We start from the raw sequence: 21,192 nt of genomic DNA, 5'->3' as shown, positions 1-21,192 counted from the left end.
AGAAAGAGTGCTTTCTATGGTGCAACTGTAAAGGTTGGTGAGAGTCGTAGCTGACATGCCAAATTTCCTTAGTCTTCTGAGAAAGTGGAGGCGTTGGTGGGCTTTTGTAACTATAGTGTTGGCATGGGGGGAGCCAGGACAGGTTGTTGGTGATCTGGACACCTAAAAACTTGAAGCTCTCAATCTTTTCCACTTCGTCCCCATTGATGTAGACAGGGGCGTGTTCTCTCCTCTACGCTTCCAGAAGTCAATGACAATCCCCTTTGTTTTGTTGACATTGAGGCAGAGATTTTTTTCACCGCACCAGTTCACCAGATTCTCTATCTTATTCCTGTACTCTGTCTCGTCATTGTTTGAGATCCAACCCACTACGGTGGTGTCGTCAGCAAACTTGAAAATCGAATTGGAGGGGAATTTGACCACGCAATCATAGGTGTATAAGGAGTATAGTAGGGGGCTGAGAACACAGCCTTGTGGGGCACCGGTGTTGAGGATGATCATGGAAGATGTGTTGTTGCCTATCCTTACTGATTGTGGTCTGTGGATTAGGAAGTTCAGAATCCAGTCGCAGAGGAAGGAGCCGAGGCCCAGGCCATGGAGTTTGGAGATGAGTTTCATAGGAATAATGGTGTTTAAGGCTGAGCTTTAGTTAGCTGTAGCTGTAGGAGTCTGATATAGGTGTCTTTGTTATCTAGGTGTTCCAGGGTTGAGTGTAGGGCCAGGGAGATGACGTCTGCTGTGGACCTGTTGCGGCAGTAGGCAAACTGTAGTGGATCCAGGCAGTCCGGAGGCTAGAATTGATTCATGCCATGTCCTTTCAAAGGGCTTCATAATGAAGGATGTCAGAGCCACCGGCCGATAGTCATTAAGGCACGTTGCTTGGCTTTTCTTAGATACCGGGATGATGGCCGTCTTCTTGAAGCAGATAGGGACCTCAGATTGTTGTAAAGAGAAGTTGAAGATGTCTGCGAATACCCCCACCAGCTGATCCGCGCAGGATCTGAGTGCTTGTTCGGGTACCCCAACCGGGCCAGTCGCTTTCCGTGGGTTGACCTTCGAGAAAGCTGCTCTGACATCTGCAATGGTGACTCCAGATACAGGTTCATCCAGGGCTTCCAGGGTGGAGGGCATGCTCTCGCTGACCTCTTGCTCAAAACGAGCGTAGAATGCAATGAGCTCATCAGAGCGGGGTGCGTTGGAGCCGGCAATTTTACATGCCTTCATCTTGTAGCCTGTTATGTCTTGCAAACCTTGCCATAGTCAGCGGGGGTCGGTGTGGCTAGCCTGGGACTCTAGCTTGGTCCGGTATTGTTTTTTGGTATCCTTGATGGATCTCCTTAGATCATATCTGGCTTTCGTGTATAGGTCAGGGTTTCCTGACTTGAACGCCTCAGACCTGGACTTCAGCAAGCAGTGGATATCCCTGTTCATCCATGGTTTCCGGTTGGGGAACACACAGATTTGCTTCTTTGGCACACAGTCTTCTACACACTTACTAATGAAGTCAGTCACTGTAGTGGCGTACTCGTTCAGGCTGGTCACAGGGTTTTTAAATACTGACCAGCCCACTGACTCCAAGCAGTACCTTCGTCTTATGGCTTCTTGTGGGATTTTGCTGTGTGCAAATTGGCTTTCACATTTCCCTGCCACAAAACAATGACGACACTTCAGAATAGTTCTTTATTGGTTGCGAAGCATTTTGGGTTCTCCAATGCGAAGCGTTTTGTGAAAGATACTATAGAAATTAAAGTAACTTTTGTCCATTTTGAAATCAATGTTTTACTTCAAACTCCCCAAAGTCAGTTACAGTGGAGCCCTCTTTTAACGCGATGGTTGGGGTCCATAAAATGTGATCGCGAATGTCATCGGGATCGCGCTAATTCACGAAACCGGAAATAGTTTTAAAAAAGGGTCCGTCGCGCGATCGCGTAATATCCGATTTCGCACTAAATCGGGGCGCGTAAAATCGGGGCTCCACTGGACCTGAATGCTCACTGGAGGTGGGGAGGCTCAAACACCAACTACACAAAATATGATGGGCGCGATCTGACTGGCTGTTCACGCCACACTCCCGCTGCAGGGAGGTCGGAGAATTTGGCAGCCAGCCAAATCTCAGCTCTGTGCAGCGGGATGGGAAAATCCTAATGGCGTGAACGGTGGTAAGATTCTGGCCCATAATTAGTAAACAGAAAATCAGTGGTTGAATTTTGTGATAGCCGCTGCCAGTGAGGTGAAGTTTCCCATTGTTACTGCAAGGCCAGAATACTGACACAGAAGACAGAAAATGACCATTGTCTATTTTCGCAGGTGACTGTTTCGTATGATGGGATGGCATTTGGCTGTCAATTGTTTTAATAAATACATTCTTTTAACAGAAGCATTCTTTTAACACAAACATCAACTGCTTGATTTCTTTTTGCAGTCAATGCCCAACTTATATTCCTTTTCCCTCAAGGACATCTTTCCAGGGTAGGATCATGGTTGCTGGGTTCCCAGAAATACATTTTCCATTGGGATCAGAGGCCAGCTCGCTGCCTGGAACTTTACTTTATGGCCTGGATTTTTGCTTCTGGGCCAGGTGTGCAGACACAGGAGAATGGCAAGGGCTCAGCAGACGGAGTGGCGGGGGGGGTGGCTCTGCAAACCTGACCTTCAAAAGTGACCACCTGCAGCCTCTGCCCAGAATTGTTGTGAAAATTGCTGGATGAGGAGGAGGGCTGGGTGGAAGGCATTTGTGTTTAAGCAAATAGAAAAATAGTTTAAACCAAAAAGCAGCCCTCCAGCCCTCACCCTGGCCCCCCAAACACTCCCTATGCCCTAGCTATGCTGGCCTATGCCAACTGACTGCTGGACAGTTCTTTGACAGCTTGACAGTTCCAATGCATTTGAGCCATAAAAAGTGTATCATCATTTTTAACTTTAGCAATCCTAAATGGTGCCGAACCTCCCCGAAGGTATGCTGGGACCCTATTGAAGGGGTACCTTACTCTCCAAAGGATTTTTGCCACAACAGTAAAGCTCACCATCAAGGAGAAAATCTGGGCCTATGTTTTCACACGGTACAAAAGGATATATCTGGATTGTAGTCCACCCTTTAACTGCTCCAGCAGTAACTCTGTAGCACCACTCTCAGATGTGGGAAAGAAACAGAAATTATCATAAGAATGAGCCTCAGCCAGGTGTCATCATGAGTTCTAACTGCTAGAGGAAAGAGAGAAATTAAATCATCCAAATCCATTATATCGTCCAGGCTCTTTCTGTAGGTTCCAGTTGACAATGATGCTCTCTTGATTAGCGAGCAGTGAAAATGAGGTGAATCTGAACATTATTTCCCTGTCTTAACAGGACCTGAATATTCTTGTCAAGATTCTTCAACAGTATCCATGAATACAAATATATATCCCACTGAGAATCAAGACCAAACTTCAGGATCCACAAGGTACAATGTTCTCATTGCTGCTGGATTGATTGGTACAGTTTCCATAAGAAAAATACAACAGCCGGAATTTTGTCAACAGGATTTCATTCCCAATGTCGTAATCGGAACTGTCTCTCTCTTTTTACATTTCCCCATTCAATTGCGGTTAAAATTTCATGTGCTAGGGAGAGCGTGCAAAACACTTGTGATTTAATAGCAAGAGAAAGCTTTACATTGGTGAAACCACTATCGGTTGATGATGCTGTATCTACAAGCAGACCAGACAGAGTGGCTGTACATCACATCCACAAATTTCCTGCCCAACTCCCTTGCCATCAACAAAGAGCACAAAGGTAGCACGGGTGAAAATTAAATCTCACCTGGAAATAGTCCACATTGCATTGTTTTCATTTTATTCCTGTGTGTGTGTCATCATTATTTGTTGAGACTTTATTAGCACAGAGCGAAATTGCTGGCACACCTCACCTTGATGGGGACAGGAGGTTTAGGGACATTTCCTTTATTGCGGAAGGAACAGTATTGCGACTTTTTTGTCGACTCTTTATTGAATGTTTATGTCAGTGTCCACTGTTGTAGTTGCGACTCTGTGCGGCATGGCTGAACTTGCAGGCTAAGCTGGCCCATGCATTGTATAGGACATTGTCTGAGGACACTCAATGAGAAACCCAAAGCCTTGGAAGAGCTCTGTCTGACAATACCCTGGGACGGATACACATCTGGAGAGTACTGACACAGACCTTTAGGCTCCTTATATTTTTACCTTGACTGACTGTCCCAAACCACCTCCCCCCACCACCACCACAGTCAGGAGTCCAGAAAGTAGGACATAATTAATGAAATGTTTGACACGATTGAGTATTCGCAGAGTGCAAATGTATCCCAAGTAGGAACTCATCACAGGCTAACACGTGAGGCTTGATACGCCACAAGCATGTCTCTGACATTATCATTGCCTGATCAGAATTTCCCGTCCCACTAATCAAGTCAAAGTTCCTGTCCTTTTGAGTACCAACAAAATCTCACCCCCTTCCCCAGCTCCCCACCTCACCCCCCACCCCCCCCACCCAGAAGCAGCGTGGGGTGACATCAATGGAAAATCCCATTGACAGCGGTGGGACTGCAGAATCCCGCCGCCAGTGAACAGCGCGCCACCTCCTGCCCCCGAGAAACACACAGCTGGGAGGCCGGAGAATTCCCCCCATTATCTGGGCAGATACTCCAGTGCAGTACAGAGAGAGGGCTGTGCTGCCAGAGGTGTCACCTTGAGGAGGCGATGTTAAACCTAGGCCCCATTTCTATTTATTCATTTGTGGGACAGAGGCATCGCTAGCTGGCCAGCATTTATTGCCCATCCCTACTTGCCCAAGGGCAGCTGAGAGTCAACCAGATTGCTGTGGCTCTGGAGTCACATGTAGGCCAGACCAGGTAAGGATGGCAGATTTCCTTCCCTAAAGGACATTAGTGAACATAGAACATAGAACAGTACAGCACAGAACAGGCCCTTCGGCCCACGATGTGGTGCCGAGCTTTATCTGAAACCAAGATCAAGCTATCCCACTCCCTATCATCCTGGTGTGCTCCATGTGCCTATCCAATAACCGCTTAAATGTTCCTAAAGTGTCTGACTCCACTATCACTGCAGGCAGTCCATTCCACACCCCAACACTCTCTGCGTAAAGAACCTACCTCGGATACCCTTCCTATATCTCCCACCATGAACCCTATAATTATGCCCCCTTGTAATAGCTCCATCCACCCGAGGAAATAGTCTTTGAACGTTCACTCTATTTTTTCCCTTCATCATTTTATAAACCTCTATTAAGTCTCCCCTCAGCCTCCTCCACTCCAGAGAGAACAGCCCTAGCTCCCTCAACCTTTCCTCATAAGACCTACCCTCCAAACCAGGCAGCATCCTGGTAAATCTCCTCTGCACTCTTTCTAGCGCTTCCACATCCTTCTTATAGTGAGGTGACCAGAACTGCACACAATATTCCAAATGTGGTCTCACCAAGGTCCTGTACAGTTGCAGCATAACCCCACGGCTCTTAAACTCCAACCCCCTGTTAATAAAAGCTAACACACTATAGGCCTTCTTCACAGCTCTATCCACTTGAGTGGCAACCTTTAGAGATCTGTGGATGTGGACCCCAAAATCTCTCTCTTCCTCCACAGTCTTCAGAACCCTATCTTGGACTCTGTATGCACATTTAAATTAGTCCTACCAAAATGAATCACCTCACATTTATCAGGGTTAAACTCCATTTGCCATTTTTCAGCCCAGTTTTGCATCCTATCTCTTTGCAGCCTACAACAGCCCTCCACCTCATCCACTACTCCAACAATCTTGGTGTCATCAGCAAATTTACTGATCCACCCTTCAGCCCCCTCCTCTAAGTCATTAATAAAAATCACAAAGAGCAGAGGACCAAGCACTGATCCCTGTGGCACTCCGCTAGCAACCTGCCTCCAATCCGAAAATTTTCCATCCACCACCAGCCTCTGTCTTCGATCAGACAGCCAGTTACCTATCCAATCGGCCAACTTTCCCTCTATCCCACACCTCCTCACTTTCATCATAAGCCGACCATGGGGGACCTTATCAAACGCCTTACTAAAATCCATGTATATGACATCAACTGCCCTACCTTCATCAACACACTTAGTTACCTCCTCAAAAAATTCAATCAAATTTGTGAGGCATGACTTGCCCTTCACGAATCCATGCTGACTATCCCGGATTAATCCACATCTTTCCAAATGGTCGTAAATCCCATCCCTAAGGACCTTTTCCATCAATTTACCAACCACCGAAGTAAGACTAACCGGTCTATAATTACCAGGGTCATTTCTATTCTCTTTCTTAAACAGAGGAACAACATTCGCCATTCTCCAGTCCTCTGGCACCATCCCCGTGGACAGCGAGGACCCAAAGATCAAGTCCAAAGGCTCTGCAATCTCATCCTTTGCCTCCCAAAGAATCCTAGGATATATTTCATCAGGCCCAGGGGACTTATCGACCTTCAGTTTATTCAAAACTGCCAGGACATCCTCCCTCTGAACATCTATTTCCTCCAGCCTATTAGCCTGTAACACCTTCTCTTCCTCAAAAACATGGCCCCTCTCCTTGGTGAACACTGAAGAAAAGTATTCATTCATCACCTCGCCTATCTCTACTTACTCCATACACAAGTTCCCACTACTGTCCTTGACCGGCCCTAACCTCACACTGGTCATTCTTTTATTCCTCACATAAGAGTAAAAGGCCTTGGGGTTTTCCTTGATCCGAACCGCCAAGGACTTCTCATGTCCCCTCCTAGCTCTCCTAAGCCCCTTTTTCAGCTCGTTCCTTGCTAACTTGTAACCCTCAATCGAGCCATCTGAACCTTGTTTCCTCATCCCTACATAAGCTTCCCTCTTCTTTTTCACAAGACATTCCACCTCTTTCGTGAACCATGGTTCCCTCACTCGGCCATTTCCTCCCTGCCTGACAGGGACATACCTATCAAGGACACCCAGTATTTGTTCCTTGAAAAAGTTCCACTTTTCATTTGTGCCTTTCCCTGACAGTTTCTGTTCCCAACTTATGCCCCCTAATTCTTGCCTAATCGCATCATAATTACCTCTCCCCCAATTGTAAACCTTGCCCTGCCGTATGGCCCTATCCCTCTCCATTGCAATAACAAAAGACACCAAATTGTGGTCACTATCTTCAAAGTGCTCTCCCACAACCAAATCTAACACTTGGCCCGGTTCATTTCCCAGTACCAAATCCAATGTGGCCTCACCTCTTGTCGGCCTATCCACATATTGTGTCAGGAAACCCTCCTGCACACACTGCACAAAAACTGCCCCATCCGAACTATTTGACCTACAAAGGTTCCAATCAATATTTGGAAAGTTAAAGTCCCCCATGACAACTACCCTGTGACCCCCACACATATCCATAATCTGCTTAGCAATTTCTTCCTCCACATCTCTATTACTATTTGGGGGCCTATAGTAAACTCCTAACAACGTGACCGCTCCTTTCCTATTTCTAACCTCAGCCCATGTTCCCTCAGTGTGCAGATCCCCCTCGAAGTGCCTTTCTGCAGCCGTTAAACTATCCTTGAATAACAATGCTACTCCTCCACCTCTTTTACCAGCTTCCCTACACTTACTGAAACATCTATACCCCGGAACATCCAACAACCATTCCTGTCCTTGATCTTCCCACGTCTCTGTGATGGCCACAACATCGTAGTCCCAAGTATCAATCCACGCCCCAAGTTCATCTACCTTGTTCCGGATGCTCCTTGCATTGAAGTAGACACACTTCAACCCACCTTCCTGTCTACCGGTACCCACCCTTGACCTTGATACCTTCCCCAATACCTCACCACCCTCAACACTGACTTCTGGACTACAACTCCTTTTCCCACTCCCCTGACAAATTAGTTTAAACCCCCCTGAAGAGCCGTATCAAATTTCCCTCCCAGGATATTGGTGCCCCTCTGGTTCAGGTGCACCCCGTCCTGTTTGTACAGGTCCCACCTTTCCCAGAATGTGTTCCAATTATCCACGTATCTGAAACCCTCCCTCCTACACCATCCCTGCAACCACATGTTTAACTGCACTCTCTCCCTGTTCCTCAACTCGCTATCACGTGGCACCAGCAACGTACCAGAGATGACCACATATTTTGTCTTGGCTCTCAGCTTCCAGCCCAGCTCCCGAAATTCCTGTTTTAAATCCCCGTCCCTTCTCTTACCTACGTCGTTGGTACCAATGTGTACCACGACTTGTGACTGTTTCCCCTCCCCTCTTAAGAATCCAGAAAACACGATCTGAGACGTCACGGACCTTGGCATCCGGTAGGCAACATACCATCCGTGAGTCTCTTTTGCTGCCACAGAACCTCCTATCTATCCCTCTAACTAACGAGTCCCCAATAACTATTGCCCTCCCGCTCTCCCCCTTACTCTCCCGAGCCACAGAGACGGATACAGTGCTGGAGATCCTCTCACTGCGGCTCACCACTGGTATGTCGTCCCCCTCAACCGTATCCAAAGCAGAATACTTGTTGCTTTGAACCAAATGGGTTTTTCCGACAATCGACAATGGTTTCATGGTTATCTGTAGATTCTTAATTCCAGATATTTTTTATTGAATTCAAATTCCACCATCTGCCATGGCAGGATTCGAACCTGGATCCCCAGAACATTAACCGAGTTTCTGGATTAATAGTTTAGCGATAATACCATTAGCCCTTTGCTTCCCCTTTGTCCCCTCAGGTGGATATAACAAACCTTGTGATAATCTTTGAAGAAACAAAGGACATTTCCCTGATGGCTAGGTGAATAATTATCCCTTATTTTTAAAAAGAACAGATTATCTGGTCACTCTGATTTCTATTTCAGCGACCATGCTGTATGCAAATTGTCTGCCACATTTCCTACATTACAGCAGTAACTACACCTTAAAGTTCCTCCACCTTATAAAGTGTTTCGAGATGTCCTGAAATCTTCAAAGATGTTCTACAAGTATAAAACGTACTTTAATTTAACTAAATGGCCACGAATCAATTGTGAACCTGCACTGACCCTTTCCTATTCTCTGTATCACAGTCTGACTTACATTGTGCTCGCTGTGCTGGGGGCCATTCTTACTGTATTCGCTGTTTCTCTACTGTTGTACCTGAAGAAAATCAACAAGGGTGAGATTCTATTTCCCTTCAATCATTTCATTCCATGTCGGTAATTTGTCGCAAAAAATAAAGAATATATAGTTGTTTGGAATCCTACGATTGTAGTATTCTGCACATCTAATTCAAATGTGTTCAAAATGGAAGACCTGGGGGGTCACGTGATGTAAGTGTGGGAGTGACTGTGTTTTCACGAGCTCTGGGGCTGCTCATATTTTAATCCTTTTTTAAAAATCTTGATGCACAACCCATAATTATTTGACCCTTGCGGCGATTGTCCCTTTAAGGGCAGCACAAGGGTCACCTGTCTTGAGGGACAAATTGGGACTGAGGGCAAGTGAGGCCAAATGGCCTCTTTCTGCACTGCAGGGATTCTATGGTATAGCTGTCTCTTAGGCAGAAGGCAGACTACAGGCATGTAGTAGACAGGTAGGGGCTGGGGTACTCTGGGGATGTGCAGGGCAGGCTGCCGGCCTCTATAGAGCTTTTCCTTGTTGATAATCACCCTTTGTGTTCCTGACAAAGTCTGTCGAGTGCATTATTACACTGGCAATGAGGATAAAATGCATTCTGATGACATAGGCAACCTGTGAGTATCTGGTTTTAATTGAAGTCTGAAGAAAAATGATACTCAGTCGAATGCCTGCTTTTGGGTAAATAGGCTCAATGATGTGTTGAGATCTTGCCCAGACCTTGGGGGATGGATGCAGAGCAAACATGAGCTGGTCAGTACAGTCTGAGGTTTAGAAATCCGTAAGGAAAAAGTGAAGAGAAAATAGCCCTTAGAAGCAAAAGCTGTGATGTTGATTTAAAAAGAAAGTGGAACTCAAGTAAAAAAAAACAAGATAGGAAATTGCTGCTGAGTTTTTTTAAAAGAAAATAATTAGAAAGGAGAGAAGAGAGAGCAGTGTTTAAAGTTTAAAAAAAGGAGAAATGCCCAGGGACCTGTCCCAGAGGCATGGGGAAAGGAAGAGGCTGGAACAGACAGGCTCCCGATCACAGCAGAGGCTGTGGGGATGGGGATGGGGGTGGGGTGGGGGGGTAGGTGGAACGGGTGTGTGTGGTGGTGGGGGGAATGGTGGGGGAAGGTGTTCCGAGCAGCAATTGCTACCTACCACGATCATGATTACTAATCGGGATCAAGCAGAAGGAGGGCATTAGAAACAACCTTATCCTGGCATTAGAAACAGCTTTTTCCTAAGCTCTGTGCTGAGCAGGAGTGAATCGTTTCATTGTTTAAAGCTGCCCAACTGTTGGCTCCATTGCTTGCTCAACCTCCGGTTCAACTTTCTGTTCAACTTTCTGTTCCACTATCTGACCCTGACATTGCTTTCCTGTAACCTGGACATTCACTTCCTCATCATTCTCCTCATCATCATCATCCTCAACGTCATCCCTTTTCTCTGTCTCATCTAGCACATTAACTAGATTTTCCTCATCTCGTAACTATCGTAATCTTACTGCATCCTGTGACTGAACTGATGAAGCATCTGATGAACTCCCTGCCCAAATACTTAGTGACTCATTATCTAAATGCAAAGTTCATGATGATGAATCCAATGTACTAGAATCAAACTGGCAAATATCACTGCCATTATTTAGATTATATGCTTCCAGCATCACACGATATTGATGACTACTCTGAACATTATAGGCTTTCATTTGATTAACATGATATCATCCAGTCTTTCCAGAATCCATTAAGACCTTATACACTGATGGACTAACTTCATCTACAATAGGGTGAGGCCCAGAATATCTGGGGGATAATAATGTACCAGGTTAGTAAATTGGAAGCATAACCTGTTGTCCCACCTTGTACTCTATAGGGTTCACTTTACCATCAAAATAAGCCTTACTCTGCTTTCTTTTTTGTCCCATTTTTAACAGCAGCGGACATCTGAGTAGCTTGAACATTCCCAAGCAATTGTTCTACAGCTTTCTCAAGGTTGTTTCTGCTCCTTAATGACCCTGAAAATCATGGCATTGGTAAATGATTTGATTATGATCTTGGGTTGGCACCACATACTGTCCATTCTTAAGAACAAGCCCATCCTGTGGTTGGAACTTATCTTTCCATTTGCCATAAGAAGCAGGGTGTGCTCCATCCTGTAGCTGTTTTGAATCATCATCACCACACTGAACCTGTTTAAGATCTTCCATGCTCACCTGGCTAACAGCAACAGTATCTATCTGTTCATCCACTGGAGGCTGCCATGGTTGTCCTTTTCAAGCACCTTGTTTTGTCAATTCATCTGCTCAAAAATTCCCAATGGGAGAAGTTATATGATGTGCTTTTGCCTTAATGATCCCATATTCTTGAACAGTTTTAAAAACCTCTACCATCTGCACCTTTGTGGATTGCACCTTTGCTGTGCAAAGGTTTTGGTGTGTGGGAGTCGGGTGGGTAAGAGGTTCTGCTTCTTTGTGCAGATGGTAGAGATTTTCCATCTTTTCGTTTTTGAGAAAAACCCTTTTGACGCAGAGAGTGGTGTGAATCTGGATTGCACTGCCTGGGAAGGTAGTGGAGGCCGGAAACTTTCCAGCCTTTAAAAAATATTTGCATGTGCCCTTGAAATATCATAACATTCAAGGAATAGGCTAAGTGCAGGAAAATGGGATTAGTACGCCTTTAGTGGTAGTTATTGTCAGTGCAGACTCAATGGACCGAAGGGCCTTTTCTGCGCAGTATGACTCTAAGACTCTATGAGATTAAAACAACAAGGTGAAATGACTGACAGCAAACTTGGAAAAAGAGAATTGCAACAGTTGACAAAAATGAAGCTAAGAAGATAAGAGAAGTTAATGAAGCAATGGAGAATAAGCTAAAGTCCATGAAAAGCAACCAGAAAATAAGGACTAGTCCAGTGGAGAATCGAATCAGGAGAATAAGAGCTTGAAGAACGGAAGCTGGACAATGAGAAATTTACAAAAGACATTGAAATTGACAACAGAATCAGCAATTCAGACACAGAAAAAAAACTGAGATTTTTTTCCTCAACTTGAGAAATTCTCTGCTGAGAATTTTTTTCCATTTTGACGTGTTTTCCATCCTGAACTTTGCTCCTTTGTGATTATACTCCTGATTTTGTGCCATTGTCTTTTATCTTGACAAAGTGCCGCTCATTGGGCTAACAAGATTCCAACAGTTCATTCCGAAGTCCAAAAACAGATTTCTGGCCTCCCGTCAAATTAAGTTCATCTGTCCACCACGATTCCCACTGCTGGCGGGACTGAGATTTTGCCCTGAGGTTTTGATACATGGCCTTTGTAATTGAAAGTGTTGAGAATTTAATGAGCTAATTATTGTCTGATTCAACCCAATCATAATAAATTGCAGTCAAATACAGAATCAGTATTTCTTCTTTAAAGGAATTAGTTTGGGAGTCAGATGACTAATATTAAAAGGCTTGCTTTTTTATTGATTCAAGAGATGTAAGCATAGCTGGCTCAGTCAGCATTCATTGCCAATCCCTGATTGCCCTTGAGAAGGTGGTTGTGAGATGCCTTCTTGAATCACTGCAGTCCCTGTGGTGTAGGTACCCCACAGTGCTATTAGGGAGGGAGTGCCAGCATTTTGGCCCAGCAAGGGCGAAGGAATGGGATGGTGAGTGGCTTGGTGGGGAGCATCCAGATGGTGGTCTTCCCATGTATCTGCTGTCCTTGTCCTTCTTGATGGTAGTAGGTCTGGAGGGTACTCTCTGAGGAGCCTTGGTGAGTTACTCAAGGATTTTTTAGTTTGTCTGTGGGTTATATGAATGTAATCTAATTCTGCTTGGCTACTCTTTGTACTGCACAGGATCATAGAATCCCTGCAGTACAGGCAGACGCCATTTGGCCCATCAAGTCTGTACCAACCACAATTCCACCCAGGCCCTATTCCCGTAACCCCACGCATTTACCCTGCTAATCTCCCTGGCACTCGGGTCAATTTAGCATGGCCAATCAACCTAAACATCTTTGGACTGTGGGAGGAAACCAGAGCACCCAGAGGAAATCCATGCAGACACGGGGAGAAAGTGAAAATACCACACAGACAGTGACCCGAGGCTGGAATTGAATCTGGGTCCCTGGTGGTGTGAGGCAGCAGTGCTAACCACTGTGCCACCATGCCGCCCACAGGTCTATTTAGGTTCAAGCCCACTCTTCCCTAAATCCTAAGAGGTGAAATCTTTCAATGAGTAATCTTTCAGGAGAAAAGCCTTTTGTAAGTTCACCAAATCTCCGTCTGCAATAGGTTAAGGGAGCCATGAATGGAATGATTGCCTTAAATTGATGCGTGCCTGAATTTGTTGAGAGTGCATCAAAAGGCCACACAAAAAAATTGTGCGGATCAAACTATCTCCCCTGTGGAACCAATTCTTAAAAAAAATAGCTACTGATTGAAACAGTTCAAGTTTGAAGTCAAAACTTTGTACAGCAGGCATCCAGATGTGTTTGGCTTTGACATCTGAAGCTAAAGCCAGACATGTAATTCCAAAGGTTGAGCACTAAAGGATGGCATGGTGTAGGCTGGGATGTTAATTAAAGCAGAGACAGCACGACAAGATGTTTAGAAAATCTATTAGAACCCATTATTTTCTCATTTTTCACCCATCATTGCTCTCACTTTTACTCTGCAGCAATTAATCTTGATTCTGCATGTAGGTTTGAGTGGAAGTGATTGTATTAACAAGGCTGCACCTCATCACCGATGCTGCAGCAAGTCACAGGAGGATTAGTCAACTTGACCACATTTCACTACACTTCAGTTTAGTAAGTGCACAGGATCAGCAATAGATTGCGGTAGAAACCATCCAGTAACAGACTAGAATTAACTACAAGGACAAAATTTGCATTCCACACTGATTTTACTGGAAAAATAACCCTGGTTTTAAAATGAGAATTTGAATTATTTTCTGTCATCTATTCTGTTTGCTCCATCTAGCAGGGATTCTTTCAAAGTAGATTCTGCAGACTGTTTGCTGCTGTGCACTTTTCGAGTAGACCCTTCACTTCATTCACTTAATTGTGTGCTGAGTCAATAGATTTTGTTTGATAAATTGGTTCCTCCTTGTCTCCAATAAAATCAGTGGGCGGGATTTTCCAGTCATTCCTGTCCAGAACTTCCCACTCGCGATCAAAAGACCTTTAAAATGGTCCGCCAAATCCTCTGTCCGACTGGGACAATTCCCACGGCCGGCAGGACTGGAAAATTTTATCCCAGTGAATCAACGGACAGAGCCTACTTTTAACTCTGTGTGAGTGAATGCAATTTGAGTTCAAATTGGGTACTGATTTTTCCCTGTATTGTTTGGTCTCTCACTGATAGTGCAACAGAACAAGAGCTCTTTTTCAGAGTAGAATTGAAGGATTTTTGTCCTGCAAAATCCTAAACATATGGGGACAGGGGTTGAATTTTACCTTCACATTTGGGTCAGTGATCTGATAGAGCACCATGTAGGGATAAATGTGATGAAAATCAGAATCGATTATAACGGGCAGGTTTTCTGCTCTGCCAGATGGTTCGGGTGAAAGTTACCTCCACCCTTTCTGATCATTAGGCAAAATAACCAAAACCAATTTTGCACTATATAGGGAAACCAAATGAAGTTCATATGAATGAAGATCAATCTAATGTTACGCACACTGCAAGACACTATCAGTTTAGAGATTTTAAGCATATTAAATATCCTTGTTACAGTTCTTTCAACAATAACATTGTAATTTTTCAGATACAAATGCCAATGAATTTCATCGAAAAGACAAGACTCGAAATGATAATCGGGTAAGGATATTAAGTATGAATTCTCTGAACAATGTTTGGAAATTTGCGGAACTGGGTGAGATAGACCCAGAAACAGGTCATTCAGTCTCACTGATTCCTCTAACCCTATCAGCATTTCCTCATCTTCTCCTCTCCCTCTTGTTTTTATTCATTCATGGGATGTGCACATCACTAGCTGGGCCTGCATTTATTGCCCATCCCTGGGGAGAGTTAAAACTCAACCACATTACTGTGGGTCTGGAGTCACTTGTAGGCTAGACCAGGGAAGGACAGCAGGTTTCTGTCCCTAAAGGATAATAATAATGAACCAGATGGGTTTTTTACGACAATGGTTTTGTGGCCAACCTTAGATTTTTAATTCCAGATTATTTAATTTAAATTTCATCGTCTGCAATGGGGGGGATCCGAACTCGCATCCACCACAGCATTACCTTGAGCCTCTAGATTACTAGAGCAGTGACAATACCACTATGGCACCACCTTCCTCATGTGCTTACCTAGTTTTCAGCTAATTGTAATGGTACGATTTGCCACAACTGATCATTAGAAAAGATAAAGGGAAGTCTGAGCAATTCTTTAGCCTTGGCTAATTTACAGCAATGTGGTGTACAGGTGTGATGGATGCAGAAATTATCACCATATCCAACATCACCATAGCCAGGAATAATAGTTTCGCTATGAGAAATCAGACTCTGGAACTGTATTAACAATTGGAAACTCATGTACATCTTTGGTCCATGAACAACATCTGTCTCAGGGAACCACAGCTGTTTGTGGCAATTCTTTCTGCGTCAACTGAAAACTCAACGGGGGCAATCTTAACAAAAAAATTCTAAGTGCCGAACACGCGTGAAAACAGGAAAGAGTTGCGCCCATTTTTTGGGCAAGCTCCCAGATGCAATCTCATGTCACTTAGAAAGAAAAAGATTAGTTGTGATTCTCGCCAATAGGGGGAGTGGACAGTCTATTCATGCCAGGTAGCAAGCTGCTGACTGATAGATGGGGCTATTGTGCTTGCGCTCCGATCTCCCAGTGTACTGTGTACAAGAGTACATAGTGCACTAGGGATCTGGCACTCCCCCCCCCCCCCCCCCCCCCCCCCCCCAGACATCGCCCCCCCATCCCCCAATGGCAATACGCCTGATCACCATCCTTGATTGCAACTCCCCCAATCGCCACATAGGATCCCACCTAGCCGTTCACTGCCCCCAATTTCCCTCCATGACCCACTGGCCCCCCGTTCCCCACCCCACACCTGCACAAATCACCACCCCGGTAATCCCTGATGCAGAGCATGGAGCTCCCCATGCCTTGCCCCCCGTTCAGGCCCCACCCCTCCCGTTCAAGCCCCACCCCTCCCCTTAGGCCCCGCACTTCCCCTTGGGCCTCATCCCTTGGCACTGTCCAGTGGCCAGTGCCTGGGTGTGCAGTGGGCACTATGAGAGTGCCAGTCTGGCAGTGCCAAGTTGGCACTGCCCAAGGGACACTACCTGCCCCAACCACCCAGAGGCTTTAATGGCCTCCAGTCCCACTGGCAAGGCCATCACATCGGATCCCTGTTGCTGGGGAGCATATGTAATACACGCCGGCGAGGACCTCCACCGGTGAGGCGGTTAAGGCAAGTACGCCCGGACGGTTGCATCCCAGGCTCACTAATAATATTAAAATAAGCTCATGAATATTAAACTTAACTTCGCACCCAACAGAACAGGGCCGCTAACATCATGAGAGGTGAGAAACTTGGCACAAACCTGGTTTTTTGCCTCTTGGGCGATCTTACTGGCCATGCCGATTGACTGCCATGATGAGCCGGTAAGATCCCCCCCCCCCACCCAATATGTTTGCCCACTCTTCAATCTTCATTATCACAGAGAATAGTTGAAGCAAATACCATAAATCTGTTGGAGGGGCAGCTGGATTAGCAAATGAGGAAGAAAGGAACAAAGATAAATTGGCAGGATTAGATGAAGAAGGATGGGAGGAGACTGGTGAGGAGAATAACAGTAAGAAGTCTCACAACGCCAGGTTAAAGTCCAACAGGTTTATCTGGTAGCACAAGCTTTCGGAGTATCGCTCCTTCTTCAGACTTCTTCAAACTCTTCACTCACCTGAAGAAGGAGCGATTCTCTGAAAGCTCGTGCTACCAAATAAACCTGTTGGACTTTAACCTGGTGTTGTGAGACTTCTTACTGTGCCCACCCCAGTCCAATGCCAGCATCTCCACATCGAGGAGAATAACACCAGCATTGACCTGTTGGGCCAATGGCTTGTTTCTGTGCTATAAATACATTTCAACGCTTTATAAACTGACATAATAATCAAAAAAGACATTTCTCATCATAACAGCACAAATCACTGTTCAAGTTCATCAGAAATAAATTGGATTATGTATTTCTTTTATATTGTAGCAACTGGAAGCAGCGGAAGGGAGCACTGTATATGCAAACATAAATGCCATTCGAAGTATCTCCGCAGGAACGCACAGCGAGGGAAACATCCAGTTCAATAATAATGAAAGCAAAATTACTTATGCAGCAGTGCAGTTTCAAAAGAAATCCCCAGCACTGAGTGGTGAGGTGGAAAGGCACTCAGTTAACAACACGGACACAGTCACCTACAGTACCATCAGTGTTCAAAGCCAACCCAACAAAACAGCTCCATCACTCAATACTCCGCAAGATTCTCAAATGACAGTTTATGCTACTGTTAATCGGTAGGAACATCATTCATGTGTTGCAAGTGTTTTCTACTGTTCCATCTTACTTTGTATTTCAGTTGCATTGAATTTCTTATGACAAGAGTCAGAAGACTGGGCGGCACGATGGCACAGTGGTTAGCATTGCTGCCTCACAGCGCCAGGGACCTGGGTTCGATTCCCGGTTTGGGTCACTGTCTGTGTGGAGTCTGCATGCTCTCCCCATGTCCGTGTGGGTTTCCTCCGGGGGCTCCAGTTTCCTCCCACAGTCCAAAGATGTGCAGGTTAGGTGGATTGGCCATGCTAAATTGCCCCTTAGTGTCAGGAGGACCAGCTAGTGTAAATGCATAGGGTTATGGGGATAGGGTCTTGGTGGGATTGTGATCGGTGCAGACCCGATGGGCCAAATAGCTTCCTTCTGCACTGTGGGGTTCTGTGGTTCTATGGAGTCACCTGAGTCGTGACCCCATGCAACTCTTATCACTTGAGAGTTATTTCTGCCATTTCCACTGATCATCCCAGTTTGGTATCATCAACAAATGAGATCAATTTAGCTTGAGTTTTGAGTCCAGGTCATTTATATTAATGAGAAATAGTAGTGTTCCCAATATCAAGCCTTATGGCACCCAAACCAGTGCTTATTTCCCCAAATACCCAAACAAGCCCTCCATAATATAACAGCTCTAAGAGGTCTGCTTTGTTGAACATCAAATGTTTGTCTCCAAGTCAGGAAATTATATGTTTGAGCTCTAAGTTAGTGACCGAAGAACATCTATAATGAGGTCAGGAGTTGATGGCACTCAGCTTCTGACCTCAGTGCAGCCTTGGTTCTATTCTCTCTCCACAGATGCTGTCAGACCTGCTGAGTTTCTCCAGCATTTTCTGTTCTTGTTTCAAATGTGGACAAAACAGCTGAATTCCACAGTGAGGTGCGAGTGACTGCCCATGATATCAAGGCAAGTGTGGCCTCGCTAAACTGGAGTCAGTGGGAATCAGGGACAAAGCTCTCTACTGGTTGGAGTCATACCTAGACAAAGGAAGATGGTTGTGGTTGTTGGTGGTCAATCATCTCAGTTCCAGGGCATCACTGCAGGAGTTTCTCAAGGGAATGTTCTGGGCCTCCCCATCTTCAGCTGCTTCATCAGTGACCTTCCTTCCATCATAACGCCGGAAGTGGGAATGTTCACTAATGATTGTACAATGTTCAACACCATTTGCGACTCCTCAGACACTGAAACAATCCATGTCCAAATGCAGCAAGACCTGGACAATATCCAGGATTGGCCTAACAAGTGGCAAGTAACATTTATGCCACACCAAGCGATGACCATCTCCAACAAGAGAAAATCTAACTAACAGTGGGTACAGTAAGCATTTTCCTATTTGAATATGTATGCTGATGTCTTTAGTAAGTGTGAGCATGCGCAAGTGATGTCATTGGTAGTGTGGGATTATGCAGGTTATTACTGTAGCCATGAATGACCTGTGCATAGTTGTCAGTGTCCATGCTGTACTGTTTATTTTATATTTTTGTTAAGTAAAGAAGGTTAAGCATCAAAACAAATTTGTCTACTTATGTCAAGTTACCTCACTAACCATGTCCCCTTGACATTCAATGGCATTGCCATTGCTGAATCCCCCACCATCAACATCCTGGGCGTTACCATTTGCCAGAAACTGAACTGGATTACCTATATAAATAATGTGACTCCCAGAGCAGGTCAGAGACAAGGAATCCTGCAGTGAGCAACTCACATCCTGGCTTCCCTCAAAGCCCATCCACCATCTACAAGGCACAAATCAAGAGTGTAATGGAATACTCTCCCCTTGCCTGGATGAGTGCAGCTCCACCAACACTCAAGAAGCTCAACACCATCCAGAACAAAGCAGTCCTCTTGATTGGTGCCCCTTCCACAAACATTGACTCCCTCCACCACTGATGCAGAGTGGCAGCAGTGTGTACAATCAAAAGATGCACTGCATGAATTCACCAAGGCTCCTGAGGCAGCATCTTCCAAACCCAAAACCATTAACATAGGAAGGACACAGGCCACAGGCACATGGGAACACCACCACCTACAGGTTCCCCTCCAAGCCACTCACCATCCTGACTTGAAAATATATCGCCGTACCTTCACTGTCACTGAGTCAAAATCCTGGAGTTCCCTCCCTAACAGCACTGTGGATGTACATACATCACAGAGACTACAGTGGTTCAAGAAGGCAGTTCACCACCACCTTCTCAAGGGCAATAGGGACAGGCAATAAATGCTGGCCTAGCCAGCGATACACATATCCTATAACTGGATTTTTTTAAAAAGAAAATATAACTAAAAATAGTCAACATGAATCGCAAAATGCCTAACTCAATAGTATTTTTTGAAGATGGTTAATGAAGGTTAATATGCCATATGTAATGTTATTTGATTTTAAAGAAATATTTGATAAGATACTGTACAATAGACTCATGACAAAGATTAATTCACATGGACTCTAAGGGCAAATTGCTGAATTGATGTAGATGAATGTTTCCACTTGTTGGACAATGCAAAACTAAGGACTATAAATGTAGACCGGAATTCTCCGACCTCGCCTGCGGCTGGGATTCTCCAGTCCCACCGCTGTGAATGGAGATTTGGCTGTGTGTCAAGTTCTCTGTTTCCACTGGGAGTGGTAGTAGGGTGTGTGAAGTGGAGAATTCAGGCCTTAAGTTTTTTTTTAAAGTTTATTTATTAATGTCACAAGTAGGCTTAAATTAACACTGCAATTAAGTTACTATGAAAATCCCCTATTTGTCACACTCCGACACTTGTTTGGGTACACTGAGGGAGAATTTAGCACGAAAGACCAGCACGTCTTTCAGACTGTGGGAGGAAACTGGAGCATCTGGAGGAAACCCACGCGGACGCATAGAGAACATGCAAACTCCGCACAGACAGTGACCCAAGCCGGGAATCGAACCCAGGTCCCTGAAACTGTGAGGCAGCAATTCGAACCACTGTGCCAACATGTAGTTACTAAGAAATCCAACAGGGAAAAAAGGAGAAATCTCTTTACATAGACAATAGAGTACTGCAATCAAAGGAAGCGATTGATGCAAATAACAATGTAATGACTTTGACAAGGTACACAATGTGGACCTCTTAGAATATGAGCTCCCTGATTAAGGCAGTAATGGCTTGCTCAATCAGGAAGGCCTGCATGTGTATATAATATTGAGTGTCAGGGTTACTGGCACTCCGGGTTTTACTCTGTATGAGGAAATACCTGTCTGAGAGTTGCTGACTTATGTAAATAAATCCATGTTGGGTGAAGGGACACCGACCTCGGAGGAGTTATTACAAACTTTGATGCTTACAAATGGAAACCATATGAGAGAAAAGGGAGTAACAAGATGAGATCAGGTAGATAGAATGGAAAGAAACTTGTATGGAGCATTAACAGCACAGCTACTTGGCCTATTTTTATACTGAACATTCTATGCAATTCAATGCAAACTTGTGCCAGTGTTTTAAATAATTTTAGCTTTATTCATTTGTGTTTTCCAGTTTTTTTTTCCCAAAAAATGTTGTCTTAATTTCAACTGAGCCATTTTGAATTTATGTATC

General features: G+C 44.8%; 1 protein-coding gene across 1 annotated transcript in view; it reads left to right on the top strand.

Moving 5' to 3' along the window:
* LOC144511794 (uncharacterized) overlaps nucleotides 1-21,192 on the top strand; it is a 25,206-nt gene extending 4,014 nt beyond the window's left edge. The window contains exons 2-5 of the mRNA XM_078242130.1: nucleotides 3,346-3,439; nucleotides 9,046-9,134; nucleotides 14,837-14,889; nucleotides 17,298-21,192. Coding sequence (XP_078098256.1) covers nucleotides 3,346-3,439; nucleotides 9,046-9,134; nucleotides 14,837-14,889; nucleotides 17,298-17,606 — 545 coding nt within the window. The 3' untranslated portion in view covers nucleotides 17,607-21,192. The remainder of the gene's footprint in view (nucleotides 1-3,345; nucleotides 3,440-9,045; nucleotides 9,135-14,836; nucleotides 14,890-17,297) is intronic.

This window comes from Mustelus asterias, chromosome 25, assembly GCF_964213995.1.
Source record: "Mustelus asterias chromosome 25, sMusAst1.hap1.1, whole genome shotgun sequence".
NCBI classification, from domain to species: Eukaryota; Metazoa; Chordata; class Chondrichthyes; order Carcharhiniformes; family Triakidae; genus Mustelus; species Mustelus asterias.
Note: the sequence above shows the minus strand (reverse complement) of the source record. Positions and strands in the feature narration are given on the sequence as shown.